The sequence below is a fragment of the Etheostoma cragini genome, chromosome 24, assembly GCF_013103735.1.
Source record: "Etheostoma cragini isolate CJK2018 chromosome 24, CSU_Ecrag_1.0, whole genome shotgun sequence".
Classification (NCBI taxonomy): domain Eukaryota; kingdom Metazoa; phylum Chordata; class Actinopteri; order Perciformes; family Percidae; genus Etheostoma; species Etheostoma cragini.
Genome location: NC_048430.1, coordinates 7,023,364 through 7,044,792, shown reverse-complemented (window position 1 = coordinate 7,044,792; position 21,429 = coordinate 7,023,364). Strand labels below are relative to the sequence as shown.

Below are 21,429 nucleotides of genomic sequence, written 5' to 3'. Positions count from 1 at the left end.
TCTAGTATTGCAGCCCTGAGTAACAGACAATGATCTGTGATCTCTGACACAGATGCATTTATATTTACAGATATTTTTTACACATTTTTAAACAAAATCTGGGTTTACATTTAATATTTACCATTCTGTTAACAATTACTTTTAATACATTTGTGTAAGTGCAAAATACAAATTATTTACTGTTGTTGGATATTGAATCAGGGCCCTTGAATTCTTTTCTTTTAGATTTTCTTTTGGGATTTAGAAAAACTCAGATGATCACTTAAAACATTGATTGATTGAGACAATACATATAAACACACACCACTGCACCAAGAACCAGACATGATCTTGTTAACAATGATTTTGTGGCTGGTTTGATAACAATGGTACACACTCAATTTCCTTTGTTTTGCCTTCTTATGCATTCTGTAATTACACAAATTCCTTTATTGTAGCCTCCTACATACCTACACTGCAACTTATGCTTTGGCGATATTGTATTCGAACAACCATTCAAGTTGAGCTTATTTCAATTACATTTTTCTTATTTCAATTCCAATGCTTACAACTGTAGGCTATTATTGCATGTGCATACATTTGCTGTGCCGAAACATATAAAATAAAAGTAGTGCCGAAAGGAAAAAGACAGACATTGTAATGACACAAAAGGACTGTCAAGTGCAAGCAACCTTTCTACATGCTGAAGTTTATGCTTTTAATTTGAAAACTGTCAAAGGAAGTCGTGTCAGACTCTGACTCTGGTTCTAGGTTCTGCTCATGCAGTTGTGCACACAAGCTAAGAGAAGGAGAGAGAGAGGGAGAGAGAGAAAGAGAGAAAGAGAGAAGGAGAGAGAGAGAGCGCAGTGCTGTTAAAGGTTAAAGGAAGGGACCACCTTTCTCATTATCACATTTACTTTTTTTCTGTTGTAAAACAACGGGCTGTCTAACCAACCAGTGCGCGTGGACTGTAATGTTCACCCAAGGCGGGGCTGACCCTCCTGTCTTGTTTCGGACTGACCACCACTAGGACATCACGGACACTGCTCTGCTGCTGCTGCTGCTGCTGCTGTTTTATGACATTAGAGATCAGGTCATGAATTCATCCGAACAGACGGTAACGTGGCTCATAACACTGGGGGTCCTAGAGTCTCCCAAGAAAAGCATCTCGGATCCAGAGGCTTTCCTCCAGGCGTCTCTGCAGGATGGAGCGGTGCTGTGCAGGCTGCTGGAGCGACTCCGACCCGGGACGGTGGACAAAGTAAGTGGATGGAGGGAAACAGGGAAGACGATGGAAGAATACAACAAGCCATTATTGAAAATATTGAACATATTAAATATATATATACTGTACACACATATATATAGGCTACATATATATATATATATATATATATATATTTACTGTACACACATATATATAGGCTACATATCTATATATATCTCTCTCTCTATATATATATATATATATATATATATATATATATATATATATATATATGTATACAATATATAGCAAACATCCCTATATGGCTAGCTAACCTCCTTAATATAAGCAATAATTTATAATTTATAATAATAATAAATCACAAATGAATAAATTAATGAATAAATAACCCCAATTATGATGAGGCCTTTTATTCATCAATGTAGCCTTTTCATTGTTATATTCTCTATTGCCTATAATATTTCCAAATTACGGCCTTAAAATTAGCAATAGCCTACAACATTCTAATTTCCATTATTCACAAGAATGTAAAGATTTATTCGTTTTTGTTCTGTTTGTTGTTAAATAACATAAAATGATTTATAGTAATTTCTCTCTCTCTCTCTCTCTCTCTTTTTGGATCGACCTGTCAACGTCATATCCTCCTTTGACTTATCCAACTTCCCTGTGAGATTGTAGATCTTTATCATAGTAGCCTACCTCTGTTAACTACAACTCAACACAGATCGAGGCACTGCTTCTTTCAAAATAAGGGCGCGAAACGTGTCAGCAGCTTGCTTTGATCACCACATACTGTTTATTTTACCCCCTCCAGTAACAGCTTTGCCATAGCTGGTCCACTTTAGTGAAGGTATCATACTTTATTCTAAGTTAGACAATATATTTTGTAGCTGAGTTTTATTCCTAATGGCTTTTGGCAGATATGCCAAGTGATGTTAGTTGGAGGACAAGATTAAAAACTCAGTTGATCACTTGGAAGCAATTTTAAAAATAAAGACATAGGTATCTACTTACTAATTGCAATAGTATAATGGTAAATGTAACTTTTATCGAAAGACCATTTTTAAACTCAAAACGTGTGATAACGTCTCTCAATTAATTCCTTACTTTGAAAGGTGAAACCGGAAGTTTACATAATTTCTTTCAGTGAGCTTGACACTTGTAAGCAGCAAGTGCACTAGCAACGGCTGAAATGCGATTATTTTAATGCTAAAAAAACCTTTAACACATTCATTAGCAGTTTATTAATATTTGACGTGAATATTTGAAGCTTATTTAGTCTCTTTTTGTGTGTAGTTTTTTCAGGAACCGAGGGGCGACAGCGAGTGTCAGCGGAACATTGCCGAGTTTATCAAAGGCTGCGGGGCTTTCGGTGTGGAGGTGAGTTAACATATAATGTATTTATTAATGCACTCACACAGTAACGTTATAAAGTCTAGAAAACAGATAACCTCATGTAAACCTATTTATTATGTATACTATCTTTTAAAACGTATGTATCCTGCTGTTTGTCAGCCGTTAATGTTAACGGCACGAGCAACAGGTGGAACGTTAGCCTGTCCTCTAGCAACCTGGAGACCGTAGATGGGGTGGGAATCTAATTTTCTGATTTCCCATGAAAATGAGCAATACCATTACAAGTACGGGGTCTCTGTATAGACTAGCTAGTTCATTTAATTTTTAAAAGCAATTAAATGGGGATTTTCTTAGCCAGTTAAACATTTAACCACATTTATATAGTGATAAATACAAAGGTGAATGAGTGATTCATAGACACTAATGTAAGCCAGTGTTACACAATTGGAGTTGTTCTGGTACTACATTCCTACAAGTCACCCTTTATAAAGGGTTTATAATTGTTAATTAATAATTTAACAATTATAATTAATTATAATTGTCTTTAATTGTTAGTAATACATCATGTACCAATTCTTTCATGTTTGGTTGTTGGCAGGTTTATCTAAAACCATATCGGTATTGTCATCAGAGTTCAAAAACAAGTGTATGTGTGTGCTTGTGTCTGGATTCCATGTTAGCACCACACTCTAACCGGCTGGGGAAACTAGCCTGCCAGCTAGCCCACATAATTAATCAAGGAGAGAAAAAAACAAATTGGACCAGTTTTTGATCTTCAGTCAGGCATGAACTCCTCCCATACTAGAGGGTTTTTTGGCTAGGTACTGAAGCAAATTTAACAGCGACTGGCATATTTCACCAGCATTTGGCTCGTGCTTATTTCCAACCCTGACTGTTTACTTATAAACTTAACTAAATTACAAAAAAAAAAACTAAATTTGATCAGTTTTGGATGTTTAGTCAGGTGTGACTACATTTCGAGTTAATTTCTGTGGAGGCGAATTAGACGGCTTGGTTTACATGTGAGAGTTGTGAAATTGATTCCCGCGTTCCTATGTCTATTTCTACGGAGCATAAATACTCTCTGTTTTCTCAAACTTTGTATCAAGTTACATGTAGCAGCGTTAAGGATTGCTTGCTTTGTGTTATCTTGCTGGCCACCACCACAAGTCCTCAAAAGAAGTTTTTTATTACATGAGGTAATGTTGATTAAATTAGGTTTGAGGTAATACCCACAAAGGGATGTGAACCCTCAATCTTCTGATCCTAAGTCCTACACCTTGTGCATTAGGCCACATGTTCACACGAAAGTTGATTTGGATGAGCTGATGAGTAGGAGAGAGCTGGTCTTTGGTCTAAAAGGCAGACTCATTTATGTGTTAGTATACAAATTTAAATGGTCGGCAAACGGTTGGCATTTTTATTAAAAAATATATCTGTCTTTCTATCAGAGCTCAAAAACACATAGGGTGTGTGCATTTGTCTGTGTTTGCACAACAGTGGGTCAAGCCAGGTTGTATCCTGCCCCACAGTTGGTGTGTAGAGAGGGCTAGTGAGTAGTGTGGTACAAAATGACACCACACACACACACACATACACACACACACACGCACACACACAAACAATATAGATCGTAGCCAGGGAGAAAGCCATATGGAAAAGAGAAGATTATGTAACACACGAGTCCTGGGCTGCAGACCCATGACAAAGTTTTGCTCCAGACTTGAAAAGGATTTTGATGTCCCTTTAAAGCCAAGTCAGAACGTAGTGAGAGGGATGGCTTTAAACAGAATCAGGAATCTGTGGTAAAGGAGAACGGTAAAGAGTAAGAAAATATGAAATAGAGGAGACAAGGGTGGGCTGACGCAATGCAACACGTCAGGCAGTCAGTGGATTTTCCAATCAGGCTGATTAGAGGCATGTCAGCCATGTTGCTGGAAGCCAAGGCCTCCCTTACCAGCTGCCTGACTGACATCAGCGTAGTAATTCTCCCAGACAGTCTTTGGACAAGCAAGGACTGTCGGTCCAATAAAGCAGGATTACAGAGTGGACAGCAAGTGCCAGTATGAGTGGGGTTGGGTCCTGAGCTAAACAGTTTATTAGGTCATAAATTTGGCTTCTGCTCTTTATTAAAGTTAATTGTGTGGAATATTGATTCTGTGCATTTAGAGTACCGTCTCTGTCGCATTCAATCCAGCGCTTCCTGTTATCAGGTAAGCTGTTTGACCAATAACAGATGTTTGTTCTGTTTTAAGCTTGCTGTGATTATGTGCTTCTAACAGCTGTATGAGAGTATTTTCACTGTAACCTGCAAAACGGAACTGAATTTATTTGGTTTATAATTTTAGCAGCTTTACTGTTAATTTATGTCAAATTGTGTTTATATTAACTTCAGGAAGACACTCACGAAAACAATGTTAATTGTTAATTCAAAGATGTAAACATTCAAAGCAGGTTTTACTTTATACAAATTATATATAATATATAAATAGAATCTGCAAGTAAAGACAGTCAATTATCAAGTGCAGTAAAACAAAATTGTTCCTAAAGATGAACAAATAATGTTCATGGTAAATAATGCATTATGTGGAATTAAAGGAATATAACACTTCATAATGCTGGACTCTGAGTAGACATTAGCAGCAGAGATGTCCTGTGTATTGTTGAACCAGTCGAGATCCTTGTTTACTTCATGATAATTAACAAAGACGAACGTAAAATCTACCAAATTCTTTTGGGGATCAACCTATCTAGTAGTTCAATGTCATTACTGATGTATGAAATCCTTCTGCAAGTGCCTCTCTTTGTCGCTGACACTCTGCATGCGGTTCTAAGTGTCAGATTTCTGTATTGATCATTTTCATTGATAAATTATTGTACTGGAAGCACAGCAGCTAAATACCTAAAATGTATACAAATTCAACCTTAGCACTGGTACAATTTCTATTGCAGCAGTGCATAAAAAGCCTCATATGTTATCTTGGCCCAATGCCAGTGGGAGAGATGAAAGTGTGTGTTAACTGTTGGGTCCATACTTCCCTGACTACTAATCAGCCTGTGTACATAAATCAGGCCAAGTGCATTCAAGGGGGACTACATTACAGAACAATGTAGTTTTATCATTAGATTAAAGAGACCCAGTCGGTAAAGAATAGCAGATTTAGGATTTAGTAAATCTTATGTTCAATTTTTTTTCTTGCTGCTCTCAGAATTTACCCACGGGCATTTCATTTAAAATAAGTTTTTAAATCACAATGTTTCAGCTATGACTTTTACGCCCCACTTTGCTTACCTTCACACCTTGAAAATGTAGAAGTCAGTCAGTGTATACACACGATTAGGGGCTTCAGAGATGTGTGTGTGTGTGTGTGTGTGTGTGTGTGTGTGTGTGTGTGCGCGTGTGTGATGTGGAGATTACAAGGGGAAGCTCAGACTTTGAGTAATCCTGCTCCAGACTGCAGTAGGAGCAGGCATGTAAACCCCCACTAAACTCAGCATTTTTTCATTTTTAGGCTGACATATGTTTTCATTATTTACATTTGTAATGAGAACTGATGCAAGATGTTTTTTTTTCTTTTCTCCTCAGTCTCTACTTCAATTGTTTTACTTACTGCTGTTTTAAAATTGATTTTATATTCTTTATTTGGTTTTCCTCCACTTTAGCCTTTTGAGGTCAATGACCTCCTGCAGGGACTGAACTTCTCTAAGGTCCTAAAGTCCTTGGTTGCCCTCAACAAAGCTACTGAAGGTAGGATTATTGTGTTTATGTGTTAGTGATGATTTTTCTTGTGATGTTTTTTTTTTTTAAGGTACACTTTTTTAAGTTTGCACTCTTTTCCTTTTCCCACTATTTTACTTAGTTTTTACTGCTTGTGCTCTAATATAAATGTTAAACATTTTGTGCACATTATTATTAAAAGCAATTCGAATTGTGTAAGTATTGGTATTATATGCAACTTTGTACTTCATAAAATAATATTATTTTGATAAATGCTCTAGATTTATTGTTAGTATTAGTATCATTATCTTACCAGGGTTTGTAATGAATTTTTGTTCCTATTAATTGAACCGGTGTGTGCAGATTTAGGGGTTTCTGAAGAAAGTGTGTGTGTGCCGCACTCCTCCCACTTGAGGATCAAGTCATTTGACTCTCTGAAAACTCAGAGTCAGTCCTCTAAAGTCCTGCAGCCTCAGTACCGCAGCCTGGTGAGTTACTGACAGTAGACAAACACCGACTAGGGTTAGATATACAATACTGCTATGAAAAATCACAGATTCAGTAAGCTCTTATTCTCCTCTTCCTCAGGACATGTCAGAGGGCAGTGGGTGTGGCCACGTGCTGTTCAAGGCGCGCTTTCCTTTCCAGCAGACCAATGAGGACGAACTCTCTTTCTCAAAGGGCGACATCATCAGTGTGAGCCGGCAGGAGGATGGGGGCTGGTGGGAAGGCTCGTTCAACGGCAATTCTGGGTGGTTCCCCAGTAACTATGTACGGGAGCTGAAAGGAACCGGTGGGGGCAACTCTCTTTTCTTTGTAACTATAACTACAAGCAAGGTTCAATCAGTCGCGGCTCGGCTGTGGCTCATGTTGAGATCCGGCGTATCCCCTTTTTTCTGTCTAGCCGTCACACCTCCAGGTAACGATGTGAGCTCGGCGAGGGAGCCTAGTCAGCCTGCTGGAGAGGCTGCTAACGCGTAGAGATGTAGCCCTGGCAAGAAGGGTTAGGTACCGTTCACATTTTTACTGGAAGCTGAAATCCAGTTCCGGTACCCAACGGTACCTTTTTGTGGAACCTTCCCACTGTCATAACAGCTAATAAGTTGTAAAAATAATAGTTTTATAAAGTGTACCCACATGACGCTTTAACGGCATTGCCGTGGCTCGCTGTGAATCCCACACTGCCGACTGCTTTACTCCGTCCTCACCTCTGTGTTTGTTGGAGCACACTCTCTGTCAACATACACTAAGGACAGAAATGCTTGAACATACTGCACGTGTGTGAAGACATACACACAGAGAAAAATTCCTCACTTGTGGAACTCTTAAAACACACAAGTGAAGTCCTGCATAGAAAAGAGGGATTAAGGCTTTTAATAATTTAAGGTTTGAAGGCATTACTTTCATAGAGTTAATATCAAGTGTGTGGATACCTTGAGGGACAAGGAAGGCCTTTTAGGTTTATTTTATTCATGGACACTACCATCACCAGATAATGATTTTGATATTGCTGTGTCTGTACTTAAGTACAGACTTAAAGTAGAGCACTATCTGTAGAGTGTTTCTAATATTTGTTAAATTTTAGGATTGAGTTATAAGGCTGTTAACTGCTGCCTCCTGTGCTTGTAAGAGCCATATCCTTGTTGTTTGATTGTGTTGGTTGGTTTTGTTACTTTCTAAAGAAGGGAAGGCGGGAACAAAGGAAGGAAGTTCCACATGCACACAAAGACAGGAAGTGCCTGAGCTGCTGTATAAGAAGGAACATCCTGTCTTAAAGCTTACTGCAGAAAACAATGACCATGATATTGGCGCACTGAGGAATGGTGGTAAATGCAAATTGACAGTGGGAGTGGGAGTTTGATGTGTGAGATAGGAGGCTGCATGCAGGGCTGTACAATAAATCCCATTTTAATCACGATCACAATTTTGGCTTCCCGCGATCAAATTTGCGTGATCAAGCGATATTTTAAGTGCGTCTTTCCGTTCATAGAACGCTCCGGGTTTTTTTGCAAGGCCAATCTACCGCTCCGTAAACCACTGTCTGAGCATGTGCCAGTCAGAGTTGTTCCCTGCACCGCAGCTTAGTTTCTAGATGTAGACCATCACAGAGGACAGAGTAACGTGAGGAAAATTCCACAACAGATAGCAGTCATACCTCGGTCACAAGGTTTACCAGATTACCAGTAAACGCAACGTTTTGTCCAGTCTGTGTTGTTTTGCAGACAACAGCAGTGACCAGTGCTAGTTTGTGTTCGTTAGCTCACAGGGCTCTAGGGTGTTAGTTAGTGTCTGTTAGCTCACAGGGCTCTAGGGTGCTCTAATATATTTCCTAGGTTGCACAGGTGCACCTATTGTCCTTGCATCCGCCGTTTCTCCACAAACAAAGCAATGTTGTTTATATGGATATGGTTAAATGTTGCGTTACATGACCCATTTCTTCTGTAAAGCAGTGCCTGTGTTCGGATCTCTCCTCTTACTCTCCCAGCCCCGCCCCCATTCCCTCACACACGGCTCCCAGCAACACGGAGAGATACAGCGGCGACAGCGCTGGTCCACACTTCTGACATTTGTCCACAGTTTTAATTGTTATTAACACAGCTGTACATCGAGCCTAACCTGCATTTGTACCAGTGTTTCCGCTGGTAACTCTGCTACTGCGGCGGCCACAGCGAAAAACACAGAAGGAGTTATTGAATGCAACTAACTTCAGTTCGTAGACTAATAGCGTGTGAGACGGAGCTGCTGGACTTGAGCCAGAGATGGCCCATGGCCAGAATATCATATTTCCTAAAAATGCAGCGCAGTGACGATACAGACATTTCATACACAACGTGTGTAACTCTGCTGACCCGCCATTCCACCTTTGCTGGACCCATTCATAATGAGTCAGCTGTCACTCTGTGAGTACGACCATCGCACTCCCTCTCTCTCCCTAGCTCTTATTGTTGAAAACAAGTGAAAGAGCTTTCTCAGAGATACATTTAAAAAAAATCCTAGGCTATTTATTTCAGATAATTTTCATTTACATGTGTTGCAGCTGTATGTATGTAGGCCTACAACACACAACTTCAACATATGATAAATGTAACATAATATGGATGTGAAAGCAGTTATAAATAGCCTATGTGACAATAAAACTAGTTTTGGTTAAAATCAACAAATAATCTTGATTTTTTAATTGTGATCTCAATATTGATCCAAATTATCGTGATTATCCTTTTGGCCATAATCGTGCAGCTCTAGCTGCATGTCAACTTGGTTTACTGACATACATCATTATAATTGAAGCTGACACATGCAGAGGAAAGAACTATAGGTTATACAGTATTCTTTGGACCTTCCTCTGTTTCTGCTCCAGGACCAAGATAATAGCATCATGGTTGTAGTTTACTTCCTCTAGTCGGAGAGATAAATCTAAAAAGTGCATTTAGCTTCCCATTATCTAAAGAAAATGCTTATTAGCCTTCTGGCTTTACATTGCAATGTCTGCAAAGGACAATAGAAAACTGAAGAATATGACAGCATGCCCTGTTATTGACTGAACAATGTTGTTAAAAAAATAAGCAGGACAGTGAAATGACATTGTGGAGTCAGTAAAGTAAAGCATTCAATCATTGGTTGTCCTAAATTTTGTAGAATCTATGTACACAGTATTGACCTGCAGTTCATACTAAGGGAGATATCTTTTACTGTAATTTGATGTAACTTACTTATTCCTTGTTATAGTGTACTATCTGGTCTTTGAAGTGTTCTCTCTTTCTGTCTCTTTTTAGATAAGACATCAGACAAGCCAAAGTCTGGGACACTGAAAAGCCCCCCCAAAGGTTTTGACACCACCATCATCAGTAAGACCTACTATAATGTGGTGAGCATCATATTCTTAATTTGTCTGAATGCATGTGTGACTAAAGAATGTCCTGTTTTTTTATGATGACCAAACATTGTCACAATCATAGAAACAGGAAGGAAATCTACCGGCTCTCTCTTCTTACCAGTATAGTTAAGATTATGAATATGATTATGATTTAGAATTTGAATTAGTTTGTCATAAAAATAAATAAATATCTCCTATGTTTTTTTTTTCTATCTCTTCTACTGATGGAGTGAATTGAATTAACAGATAGTTCTCACATGTGAGCCTGCTTTTGTACAATCGATTATTTTTCATCCGCACATCCAATTAATGATTCTGTAGCTGTGTTTGTGCGTGTGTATTTGATGTGTGGAGCCTGAATGGCACCCCTGTGTGAGTGATTGTGTGTGTATGTGTGTGTGCGTGTGTCAGACTGCAAAAGATGTAATGTAGGTTATTTCTTCCATCTCAGTGGTTTCTGGGGCAGCCTTGCCCCAGGGTTGGCTTCTGCCGGTGAGTGTGTGAGTGTGTGTCTTTTAATAATGCAGCCAGCTCTGCAGTCTCTCTAGACAGTCCATCTTCGGTTGGAGTACCTGAGTCTTTGTCCCTCATACACTCACTCCCTGTCCCTGCCTGAAGTCTAAGCTGTTCTCAGACATAAAAGGCAAAAAACAATATACTGTTAATAAAAAAAGTTTTTTTCCGTTCTTCTAATGGACGGAACAGAAGCTTGTATAAGTACAAGACTCAGGCTTTAGGCTTTTCTTTGTCTGTAGTTTGTCAAAGGCCATGCTTGTATTTTAAGTTTGAAAAATATCAACATTTGCCCCATAGTCTGGTTACGAATGCCTGCACTAGCATCCTCTCTGTGGCCTCTTACATATCATTCTTTGTTCAAATAACAAATCAATACATACAAATGTATAATAGATCAACAATTGGAGCTGCTTCAACATTTTACTACCTCCTGACCAGAGGGGAGTCACAGCAGCATGTGTCTAAAATGCAACAATTCATTAGCAAAACCTGAGAGGTTGTGATGTTGTGGAGAGATTAGATGGTTCAATTTAGCATATTTTTATAGAAAGCTCCAAAAGGAGAGTCTATTAACCCATTTTATTTTCCAAGTTGGACCAACGACTCCATAATCTGAATATATTCCACTGTGATAATAATTTAAAATGATAAGTAGCTTTGAGCCTTGCATACCTGGTACACATCTATAAGATATTTGTTATTGGAATAGGTATTTTTATGGGCAAAGGCATCCTTTTTCATTACTTCTTCTTTATATTGCTTACTGTAATTAATATAAAAGTCTCTGTGTATTTTGGTTCATGTCTCTGTCAGGTCCTGCAAAACATCCTGGAAGCAGAGAGTGAATATTCAAGGGAGCTACAGAGTCTCCTGGGCTCCTACCTGCGCTCACTTCATCCCACAGACAAGTAGTTATTTTTACACTTTTTATTATTTGATTCAACATAGTCAGATTTTGGAGATAGCCGCACACACACACACTAGATATCTATTGCAATACCAAAATAATCCTTTGCATTTTAAGGGAGTATACGAACATGCATGTACTGTATAACATTTGCATAATGGCTGTTTCCTATGTCCTATATTGTACACATACATATATATAAAAAAATAAAATGCATGAATTACTATCCCTATAGAGCTTGGCAAGTATAGTAATGTATTTATACTAACCTTTTTTTCAATATGTCAGCAATCCATTTTGAAAGGATTGACTGGCCGAATTTTGATATTTTTAATATGTTATATATTAAAATATGACTGTCTCCTCTCCTCTCTTCTGTTTTGCAGACTCAGCAGTGTTGACATCAGTCACATTCAGGGAAATCTGGAGGAGATCTCAACCTTTCAGCAGCTGTTGGTTCAGTCTTTGGAGGAGCATACAAAGTCAGTGCATTAATATAGTATTTTCACATTTGAAATGTGTGCATATCAGACAAGTCAGACAAAACAAGAAATTAGAAGATTAATCCTCGGGTTTCTGTGATACTGATTTCTCATTATTTTCTGACAGGTGACGGAACAAACATTAAATCATTTAGAAAAAAGCTGTCGGGACACCTTGTTAGGTTTTCTAAACAATGTTCAGACAGTATAATACTTATTTATTATACAGTATATTACTGTTATTGGTTCATCCTCTGGCTTTGTTTTAAAAACGAGGGTTGCAGTCAAACTGAAGCTTAGACCTTTTATTTGATCTTACAGTAATGTAGGCATTTATTAAATCCGCAGAGACATCTAGTGGTAGACCAAAGGAAAAGTATGTTTCTCTGAGCTCTGTGTAGTCGTAGTCCAGTGAGATACATGTGTAATTGAAATCTTAAAATCTTATCAACAAACATACAAAACGGACTAATTACTACATATTTGGTTGGTACGATTTACTATTTGATGTTTGTCACCAAATTATCAGTTTGGCTGAATAGGAACCTTTATGTTCTTAAAAGCAGCCTTGATGTAAATGTAGAGATTTCAAATGTATATGATGTATTACATTTTTCCTCTGTATTGCATTCATTATACACATTTTTACATTACATGACATGACATTTTAGCTGATGCTTTTAGCCAAAGCGACAATTGCTATATATCAGAGGTTGCACGCCTCAGGAGCAAGGGGACACATTGGTTGCAGTGGGAATCGGACCCATCACCACCACCATTTTAAATCCCTGAGCACTAGCTGATGCCCCATAATTATAATCTTTCATCTTTATGTGTGTTTAAATGCCAACAGTGGCACTGGCAGGTGTTATGTCTAACATATAATTTGTGTGTGTAGACTCCCAGAGAACCAGCAGAGGATTGGGGGGTTCTTCTTGAATCTGATGCCCCAGATGAAGATCATCTATGTGGCCTACTGCTCCAATCACCCGTTTGCAGTCAATGTACTCACGCAACACAGGTACAGCCTGAGACGTGTTTGCTGCCGTGTGCGTGTAGTTCTCTTGTGTGTTTGTTCCAAATGTATGTAAATACATATTTTGTGTGTGTGTCTGTGTTTGTGTGTGTGTGTATTTATCCCAGCGAGGAACTGGGGGAGTACATGGAGTCAAAAGGGGCATCCGCTCCTGGGATCCTCACTCTGACCACTAGTCTGAGTAAACCCTTTACCAGACTGGAGAGATACCCGACGCTGCTGAAAGAACTGGACAGACATATGGAGGTTAGATTGAACCTACCTGTCTGTCTGTGTTATTGTCCAAATAAACCCAATAAGGCAATTGACATTTGGTTTCTGCTTTTCAAATGTACAGATAAAGAAATATATTAAATAGCATAATAATGAGCTGTGTGTACATTGCATTTTTCTTCTAAACAAGAACTTGCCAGGATGTTAAAGGAGAATTCCGGTCAATTTCAACACACAGCTCTGTTGTTTGTAAATTTGGAGTGCTGTCAGCAGCAAGAAAAATTAAAATAATCAGTGCTGCCTCCCCCGTGTTATCCTCCTGCTAGATTTTGCACCCAACAGGCATAGACAGGGCAAGTTTTAAACTTGTTTTCAGCTTTGAAACATGCTTGAAAAAACCATTACATGTGCCTAGCCATGTGCAGTTATTCATTTAAAACTTGCCCTGTCCAAGCCTGTTGGGTTCAGAATCTAGCAGGAGTATAACTTGTGTAGACAGCAACAATTGTTTTCTTTTTTCTTGCTATTGACAGCACTTCAAATTTAAAAACAACAGAGCTACGTGTTGAAATCAACCGGAATTCTCCTTTAATCTCCATGCATGGTATTGGAAAGAAAACATTATTGTCAATGAGTTTACATGTTTTTTTTTTTCTTTGTCTTTGTCTTAGGACCAACACCCTGACAAAGCTGATCTCATTGCTTCAATGATGGACTTTAAAAGCTTTGCAGTAAGATACAAATACACATATACACATGAATAAATGAATGAATGAAATAAAACTTTATTGAACAACAACAATTAACAAGAGGTGTTCAAAAAGATTAAAAAAACAATCAAGCCCAAAGGCTTGTTTCCATTGTGGTCCTTAAGATGGAGCAACACATGGTCTAAAACATTGTGAACAAAGGGGAAAGGTGTCAACTAATAATCGAAACGATTAAAACAGATAAAACCCAATAAAATAAATCTAAAATAAGTTTTAAAAAAAAGTTCCCAGACGGACAAGCTGACACACAAACAGACACACAAATAGACAGATATTCCTAGAACTTCAAGGATATTTTGATTTTGTTAATGAGTTTGATAACCATTTTTTTTTATTGAAGATTTATAATGAAAGTAGGAGGAGCTCAGCAGTTTAAGGTTGAAAGGTAAGCCATTCCACAGAACAGCTGCCGAGTATTGGAAAGTATTCCCATACAGCTCTTAAAACGGCAAGGCCTGTAATCTGTGGAACCCCCCCGGTGGAATAGCTGTATGTACCACTAATTTTAGAAAAGTAATTACATAAATACACATACACATGTAAATGAGTTAGATTGATACTTATACTTACTTGTGGCTGATCACACTTCAAGCTGTTTTAAATATGCTCTGCTTTGAAAGTCATTTTCAGTTTCACAGTCACTAGCACCTGTCACAGCACATATTTAAAACACATGTATATTATAATATATATATTAAAACACATTTTATAAAACATTATTAATAAAGCCAAATCAAGAACTGTATTGATTAGAGTGTTTGTATGTTTATGTTCCTTTGCATGCTTCTGTGTGTGTTCAGGCTCGGTGCCAGGAGGTGAGGAAGAAGAAGGACCTGGAGTTGCAGATTTTAACAGAGCCAATCAGAAACTGGGAGGGCGATGACATCAGAACTCTCGGCCCTGTTCTCCAAATGTCCCAAGCCACGGTCCACACGCAGAACTGTCAGGTAATCATCAGAACACCCAAAACAATTGAACTAAAATGTGTCATGTGAACGTATGCCGAGGTTGCTTTCGGACCCAAAATGAAAACACAAAGACTGCTCATTTAAAGCGGCTACAAAAGAGTATGTTTAAGGTATTTTTTGTTTGTTTTTTAGGAGTCAAACGAACGCTACCTTGTCCTTTTCCCTCACACTCTGCTCATGCTCTCTGCCAGCCTGAGAATGAGTGGATTCATCTTCCAGGTATGTTCACAGTACATTAGATTGAACTAAAAGCACATCTACTATCATTCTTGGCATAATGCAAGTTTGGTTTGGTCTCTTGTCCACTGATTTAGATATTGTCTGATTCTGTGTGCCTCTATAGGGAAGGATGCCACTGTCAGGAATGCTCATCTCCAGAATAGAAGATGGAGAAAACCTGAAGAATGCTTTTGAAATATCCGGTTAGCCATTTCTATAATTTAGCTAGTGGACCTTTCCATTTTAAATTGTTTAAGACAAGATCACATGAGCCTGATTTTAACATCTTTACACTGGATACCTGAAGGGCAAAAATAGGAATTCCTATCAACTGTGCTTACGAGTACATAGCGTATTTTAGCGTAATTTACAAGCAAAAGTATCACTCAAATAAGAAAACTCCTGAATACTGTTAAAAACACAAAATGTTTCGCTTTGTCAAGACATTTTACCCGAAGTCAAGAATGGAGTTTAATAGAAGAAAAGGTTTGTGTGAAAGCTTGCCGTTATATATTGGTGAAAACAACTGTGTCTGTTTGACCTCTGCCTGTTTATCTGGACATTTAAACATTTTTGTGTGTGTGTATTTTTCAGGTGGCCAATGTGATCGGATGCAGGTGGCATGTAACAGTCAGCAAGATCTACAGGACTGGCTGGACCTTCTCACCAAACACACACACACTTCAGCTGCACACACACACTCGCACAACCCTCAGTCTGTGTGTCACACAGTAAGTCACAATTAACCAGTTAGCCAGTTGGTCTTCATCTACTTCACTACCCTCATACAGTATCTGTCTCTCTTTCCTTTTCTGTTATCTGTAACGTCTCTTCTGTTTTCCTAGTTGCCCTCTCTACCCGCCACTCCCTCCAGACACTCAGAGTCTCGGGGAGGGAGCACTAGACACACCTACCACACCCTTCCCCATCCCTCTTCATATGGGACGGCCCTCAGCAGCAGCCCGATGTGGGGGCCCCTGGAGCCGCCAAGTACCCCTATACCCTGGAGCCTGAGCTGCCTTCGCCCTGCGCCTCCACTCCGGCCCTCGGCTGCTCTCTGCTTCAAAGAGGTGCTGTACACTGGCATAATAAAATGTGTTGCTCAAAGTGAGATCTGGGGACCTACAGAGTCCTTGACACTAGAAAGGCCAGCCTTCTATTTACTTCTAAAACTGCTGAGCGGGTAATGTTTACCCGCTGCCAAAACAACAACAGCACTCGCAGATATGTCATTTCTTGAAGCAGTTATTATTATTATTTTTTTTAAATCAATAAGAACAACTTTTCAAAGTAGCTATTTAAAAGTCAGTTAGGTTCTTTCATCACAGAACAAAACACAGAGACACACAGACAGACACACACACACATAAACATACATTGCTTCGAGTTACGTCTAACTAGGATGTGTAACGTTATTGCTTAACTGTAACTGAGGCACCTGTCCCGTCAGCGTCTGAGGGCTGCTGCTGTGCTACGCCGATATGGGAGAGATCTTTTTGGTATTTTAAAAAGCCTTCTTTAACATTGAGGGGCAAGGGACTACAGATGATAAATAACGTTATGGCTAATTCTGGCTTTTTTTTCAAAAATCATGTATTTTATTAATTTGTGCTGTCCCCTTTCATAAATAAACTGAATTGAATTGTCATATGGCAGCAGCCTGGTCAATGGACATGCAAACATTACGTGTTTGACTGGCTGTGTTGTGAATGGGAAGCTTAGCAATTTGGCGATTTTATAATGATATGATCTTATTTTCATTTTGTTTTTATACCACACCCATAACTCACTAGGTGATTAATAAACCCCTTTCAGGAAAAGGCATGGACTGAGAGATGAAGTGGTTTTATAATAACAGAGTTACATGAATTTAAAAATGCCAGGTGGGTATATTTTTAACCGTGGGCCTTTCTAGTGTAGATTATTTTTTTCAGAGTCCTTCCCTTGACCTTATCCCAAGTATTTATAGTTTTCTTAGTCCTGGTAAATTAAAATTGGAGCTACATTCCTACTCTACATATGTATGTGTCTTTGTTTGTAGGATTTGAGTAAGAGTCCTAAGAACATGAAGAAGCTGCTCCCCAAGAGGAAGCCAGAGAGGAAACCTTCAGAAGAGGACTTTACTGTCAGAAAAAGTAAGTAACCAACTTAGCAAACTCAGCAACTGAGATAGCTCGGTGAAGGGAAAATGTGCCCATAAACTGTTAAAGACGCTGTTGGAGATGTTAGTTTTATATGCCTGGGTGCAACATAATAAACAGGTATCTCTATTGGCTCTACACAGGCTTTCTTTACTTTAAATGATCAAAAACGAAAGGGCTCAAATTACGACTTACCAATTATGCTGTGTAATGGTAAATATTATATAGAATATGCTGGTTAATCTGTCTGCTATCATGTACCAAACACTGCTGAAATAACTGCAATGTTTGCTGCAATTACATTAGTCCATTAGGAAAACTAAGCCAGGCACACATTTTCTGCATTTGATTTATTAAATATTATCGGTTATACTAAACTTTAATTAAAATTATAAAGTTTGCTTTCAACTTCACAGCAACTGTTCCATTCTAGGCACAGAAGGAACACATTCTTATCTCCACCATCTCACCTGTCCTTCTGCCCTGTCCTTGTGTCTCAGGTACAGCAGCTTTAGAGGAGGATGCTCAGATACTGAAAGTGATTGAGGCCTACTGTACCAGCGCCAAGACACGGCAGACGCTCAACTCCAGTGAGTTTGTGACACATTTCGGCATACTCACACACTGCTATCCGTCTTATTTCTAACCACCAGTTTGTACTCTGCTATCAGATCTAACAGTATTTTTCTCTCTCTTCTCTTTTTATGTCTTCCACCGTACTGCTCTGCTTTCCTCATCCTCCAAACACTGTTTTTCATAAACTACTTCATTCATTCTCCTTTTATTCTGAATGGTGTCTTACCTTTGTTTCTTTAAATCTAACGTTTAATTTCTGGTTACATTCGGTTCAAATCTCATATTTGTTTTTGTTTTTTTAAATTCATGTTTACAACAACAATATGGTTTTTCCCAAACCCTCATCCTATATCCATTATGGTTTATCCCCCCCCCCCCCCCCAACATTAAATTTGGTTTGTTTGAACCCCATCTATTGCTGGTTACTTTACTGTACAGCCTGGCAAGGAACTGACCTCATGCACAACCATGTACTCGCTGACTCCAGCCTCACCGTCGCTGGTTTCCCCAGCAACCTTCCTTGTTCTGACCAGTCAGAGGACTCGGATTATGACAGTCTTTGGACCGCCCATAGTTACAGGACTGCCTCAGTTTCTCGTAAGATATTGGTGTTGTAAAGCACTGACGTGTCAGTGAACCAGCTAGCTTTCAACTAGGGATAGACATGTATATATATATATATCTCTTCCCAAACTTTTCCCCTGCTGTGTCTTTGTGAATGAGTCTGTGGGCATCTCCCTGAGTATAGATTTAGTAATCATATACCCCATAGTACAGTATATTTAATGGTTGGTGTGTCTTTGTTTTGATGTTAAAATGTATGTTTTTGTGCACATGTCTTTTTTTGTGCATCACGCAGGGTTAATAACTTACACTGTTGTCACGGTTCAATCAGGCTCCAGCAGGAAGGATGTACAGATGTTGTTCCCAGAGGAGGAGAAGATCATAGTGGAGGAGACCAGGAGCAATGGACAAACCGTAGTGGAGGAGAGGTGAGAGAGGAGAGATGAAGGTGTGTGTTTATGTACAGCATACTAAATGTGCCCTAAGGCAGATAAGGTAGCCTTTGATAGTGGTCCCAAATAGTGATAGTGATAGTGGGGACGAAGACTTGCTACAGCAATAAATAAAAGGATCAAAAGATACAACACTTAAATAAAAAATGGTGGCTACTGAACACACAACAAAACAGAACACAGTAAGTGGAAACTTATCCACTATCAAATAGTCATTCCCACATCATGTATGCAAGGGTGGCCGAGTATCACAGTGAAATAAACATTTTACAAGATAAAAACATACTATATACAAAATTTCAAGGAAGTCACAGAGTCCCAAACCACGATGTGAACATGAGAAACGAGGATGTTTCAGTCAGTGGTATACCAGTCTCAGCTTGTGTTACAGTAGATCTGTTCTGTTCCTGCAGGAGTCTGGTGGACACTGTGTACAGCCTGAAAGATGAGGTTCAGGGACTCAAACAGGTGAGTCTTCAGTTTAATAAAAATGTATTACTAACCTAGACTTGTCATAATCATCAGTTTCCTGTTTATATGTCCCACTTTATAGAGTTAAAACATAGGTCCAACAACCCTTGGAGGTGTTGAAGGGGTTTCCAGAGGGTCCCCAGGAAGTTGCTATTGCTGTGATCAAATACATATCTGCATTATCATTTAGTCATCAAATATATTGGTGGCTGATATATTATACTCCGATAGATAAAAATGCAATTATTATTGTTTACAGGTAAAGGCATTTATGGAAATAGTCGACAATGACATTGCTCATTGCCATAAATGCAAAAAAAACTCAAGTAAGGGATGCAGCCAAATAGTCAAAGAGTGCAAATATAAAGAGTGCAAATAAAACAAAATATAAACAATAAAAAATTATTAACAAAGAGTTCAGTTTTTTTTTAGCCACAATGACTGTTACTGCACAAGCTAGATACATGTTTAATTTAGTCCAAACAAAACACGATCTCATATCACCCCTCCACTTTTCCACTTGTTTTTCTTCCTTCCTTGCATTGTTCTCCCCTCTCCTTTCCTCCCATCTTTTTTGTCTCACATCTCCAGGACAACAAGAGGATGAAGAGGACACTGGAGGAGGAGCAGCGGGCGAGGAAAGAGCTGGAGAGGATCGTCAGGAGAGTTCTGAAGAACATGAACGACCCAACCTGGGATGAGACTAACCTCTGAGATCAATATAAGTGTGATCATCACGGACGAGACCAATTTCTGACTATAAAGTGACCAAAGGAACTATGAACTGTTGTTCAGCCTGTGAGTGGACAAAAGCTGCCAATATTTAATTCAACATGTCGTTACCATTTCTACTTGCTTTGACCAGTGTACCAAACTGTGGACCAAGAGAAAATGTCTGCCAGCCATGAGCAAAGCCAGCCCAGCTGACCGTAAAGCTGTGACCCACCTTAGCATGATGACATCACTTCCTGTCACTCTCCTTTACTTTTTCAAACAGCCTACTTTGAAACACTGACAAACAAATCCCTTTTCTCATCTACTTTTGTGATTATCTTTCATTCCTCTTTGTGTTTTTTTTGTTGCAGTAAGTATGACATTTAAAATGTAACCATTGCCAGCACAGTGTTTTATTGACTGGCCTAGTGCATGAATAAGAATACTACGTGGGTGCATACCGTTCAGATAGACTGAAACCTTTTTTACCACACTCTTGGCAGCAATTTTTAATTTATTTATTATGTTGTTTTATTGATTCTAACAAACTAAAAATTTAGGTTGGTTCATTGATAATACGAAATGCAAAGTGTAGTAGGACACTCAGTTATTACGTTTTAAAGTAACCCTTTTACCAGCACTTACTGAATAAGGGACAGGATGAGATTACATTTCTTTGTGTGGTCTAAAGATTACCGCAGGAACTAATCTAGTTTTACATTTTGCAACAGACCACCATATTATTTGAATGATCCACTTCATTGCTTCGTGGAATATGCAAATTTCTGCCGAGATTATTTTGATTAGTTTTGAAGAATATAATATGTTTTTGTATTTGACTACATTTTTAAACCCAGATGGATAAACTACAAGTGACTTGTACCAGAGACATGGACAGAAACAGAGAAACTTGATTCTGCTCTAGCTGTTCTTTTACTTTTGCTCACTAAATATTGTTTGGAGGCTCAAGCCTGAAGATAAATTGACTTTTGACAATGATCTGCTTTAATTAGCTGAAGGCCATATTGACAGATATGAGCTCATAAAATAAAAAAAACACATCTTAAAATGTGTTTTTACTGGAAAACTGTCCTATTGTCAACGGGAAGCTAGAGAAAGATTTTCTCAGGAATGAACTCGTCCAACCGGGAGTATTTGCTTTCAGCTCCAGATTCATTCATATTTTTGAAATTTCATATTCTTGCAGATAGACATAGAAACTTGATTTTGAAGTCCAGACACCAG

General features: G+C 38.7%; 1 protein-coding gene across 2 annotated transcripts; it reads left to right on the top strand.

Annotated features, from left to right (window-relative positions):
* Window positions 1-802: 802 nt before the first annotated feature.
* Window positions 803-21,211, top strand: arhgef7b (Rho guanine nucleotide exchange factor (GEF) 7b). Of its 2 annotated transcripts, XM_034864791.1 has the most exons (22): window positions 803-1,240; window positions 2,504-2,587; window positions 6,227-6,311; window positions 6,645-6,769; window positions 6,870-7,074; window positions 10,055-10,146; window positions 11,485-11,579; window positions 11,965-12,060; window positions 12,959-13,081; window positions 13,204-13,342; window positions 13,981-14,040; window positions 14,880-15,026; window positions 15,180-15,266; window positions 15,391-15,469; window positions 15,861-15,997; window positions 16,112-16,336; window positions 17,308-17,401; window positions 17,908-17,997; window positions 18,422-18,580; window positions 18,879-18,975; window positions 19,413-19,467; window positions 20,062-21,211. In XM_034864791.1, exons 1-22 carry the CDS (start codon window positions 1,076-1,078, stop codon window positions 20,182-20,184), a joined length of 2,562 nt encoding a protein of 853 aa, XP_034720682.1. In that variant the 5' UTR covers window positions 803-1,075; the 3' UTR covers window positions 20,185-21,211. The 2 variants fall into 2 exon arrangements, with proteins under 2 accessions (XP_034720682.1, XP_034720683.1); XM_034864792.1 differs by lacking the exon at window positions 18,422-18,580 and having other exon boundaries at window positions 804-1,240.
* Window positions 21,212-21,429: the final 218 nt, after the last annotated feature.

What these genes read in the sequence shown, in the direction of transcription:
- arhgef7b (XM_034864791.1), top strand. Translation starts at nt 1,076, where the DNA reads ATGAATTCATCCGAACAGACGGTAACGTGGCTCATAACACTGGGGGTC. An exon ending in GCGGGGCTTTCGGTGTGGAG is followed by an intron (nt 2,588 to 6,226) that starts GTGAGTTAACAT and finishes CCTCCACTTTAG; the next exon opens with CCTTTTGAGGTCAATGACCT. An exon ending in ACGGGAGCTGAAAGGAACCG is followed by an intron (nt 7,075 to 10,054) that starts GTGGGGGCAACT and finishes GTCTCTTTTTAG; the next exon opens with ATAAGACATCAGACAAGCCA.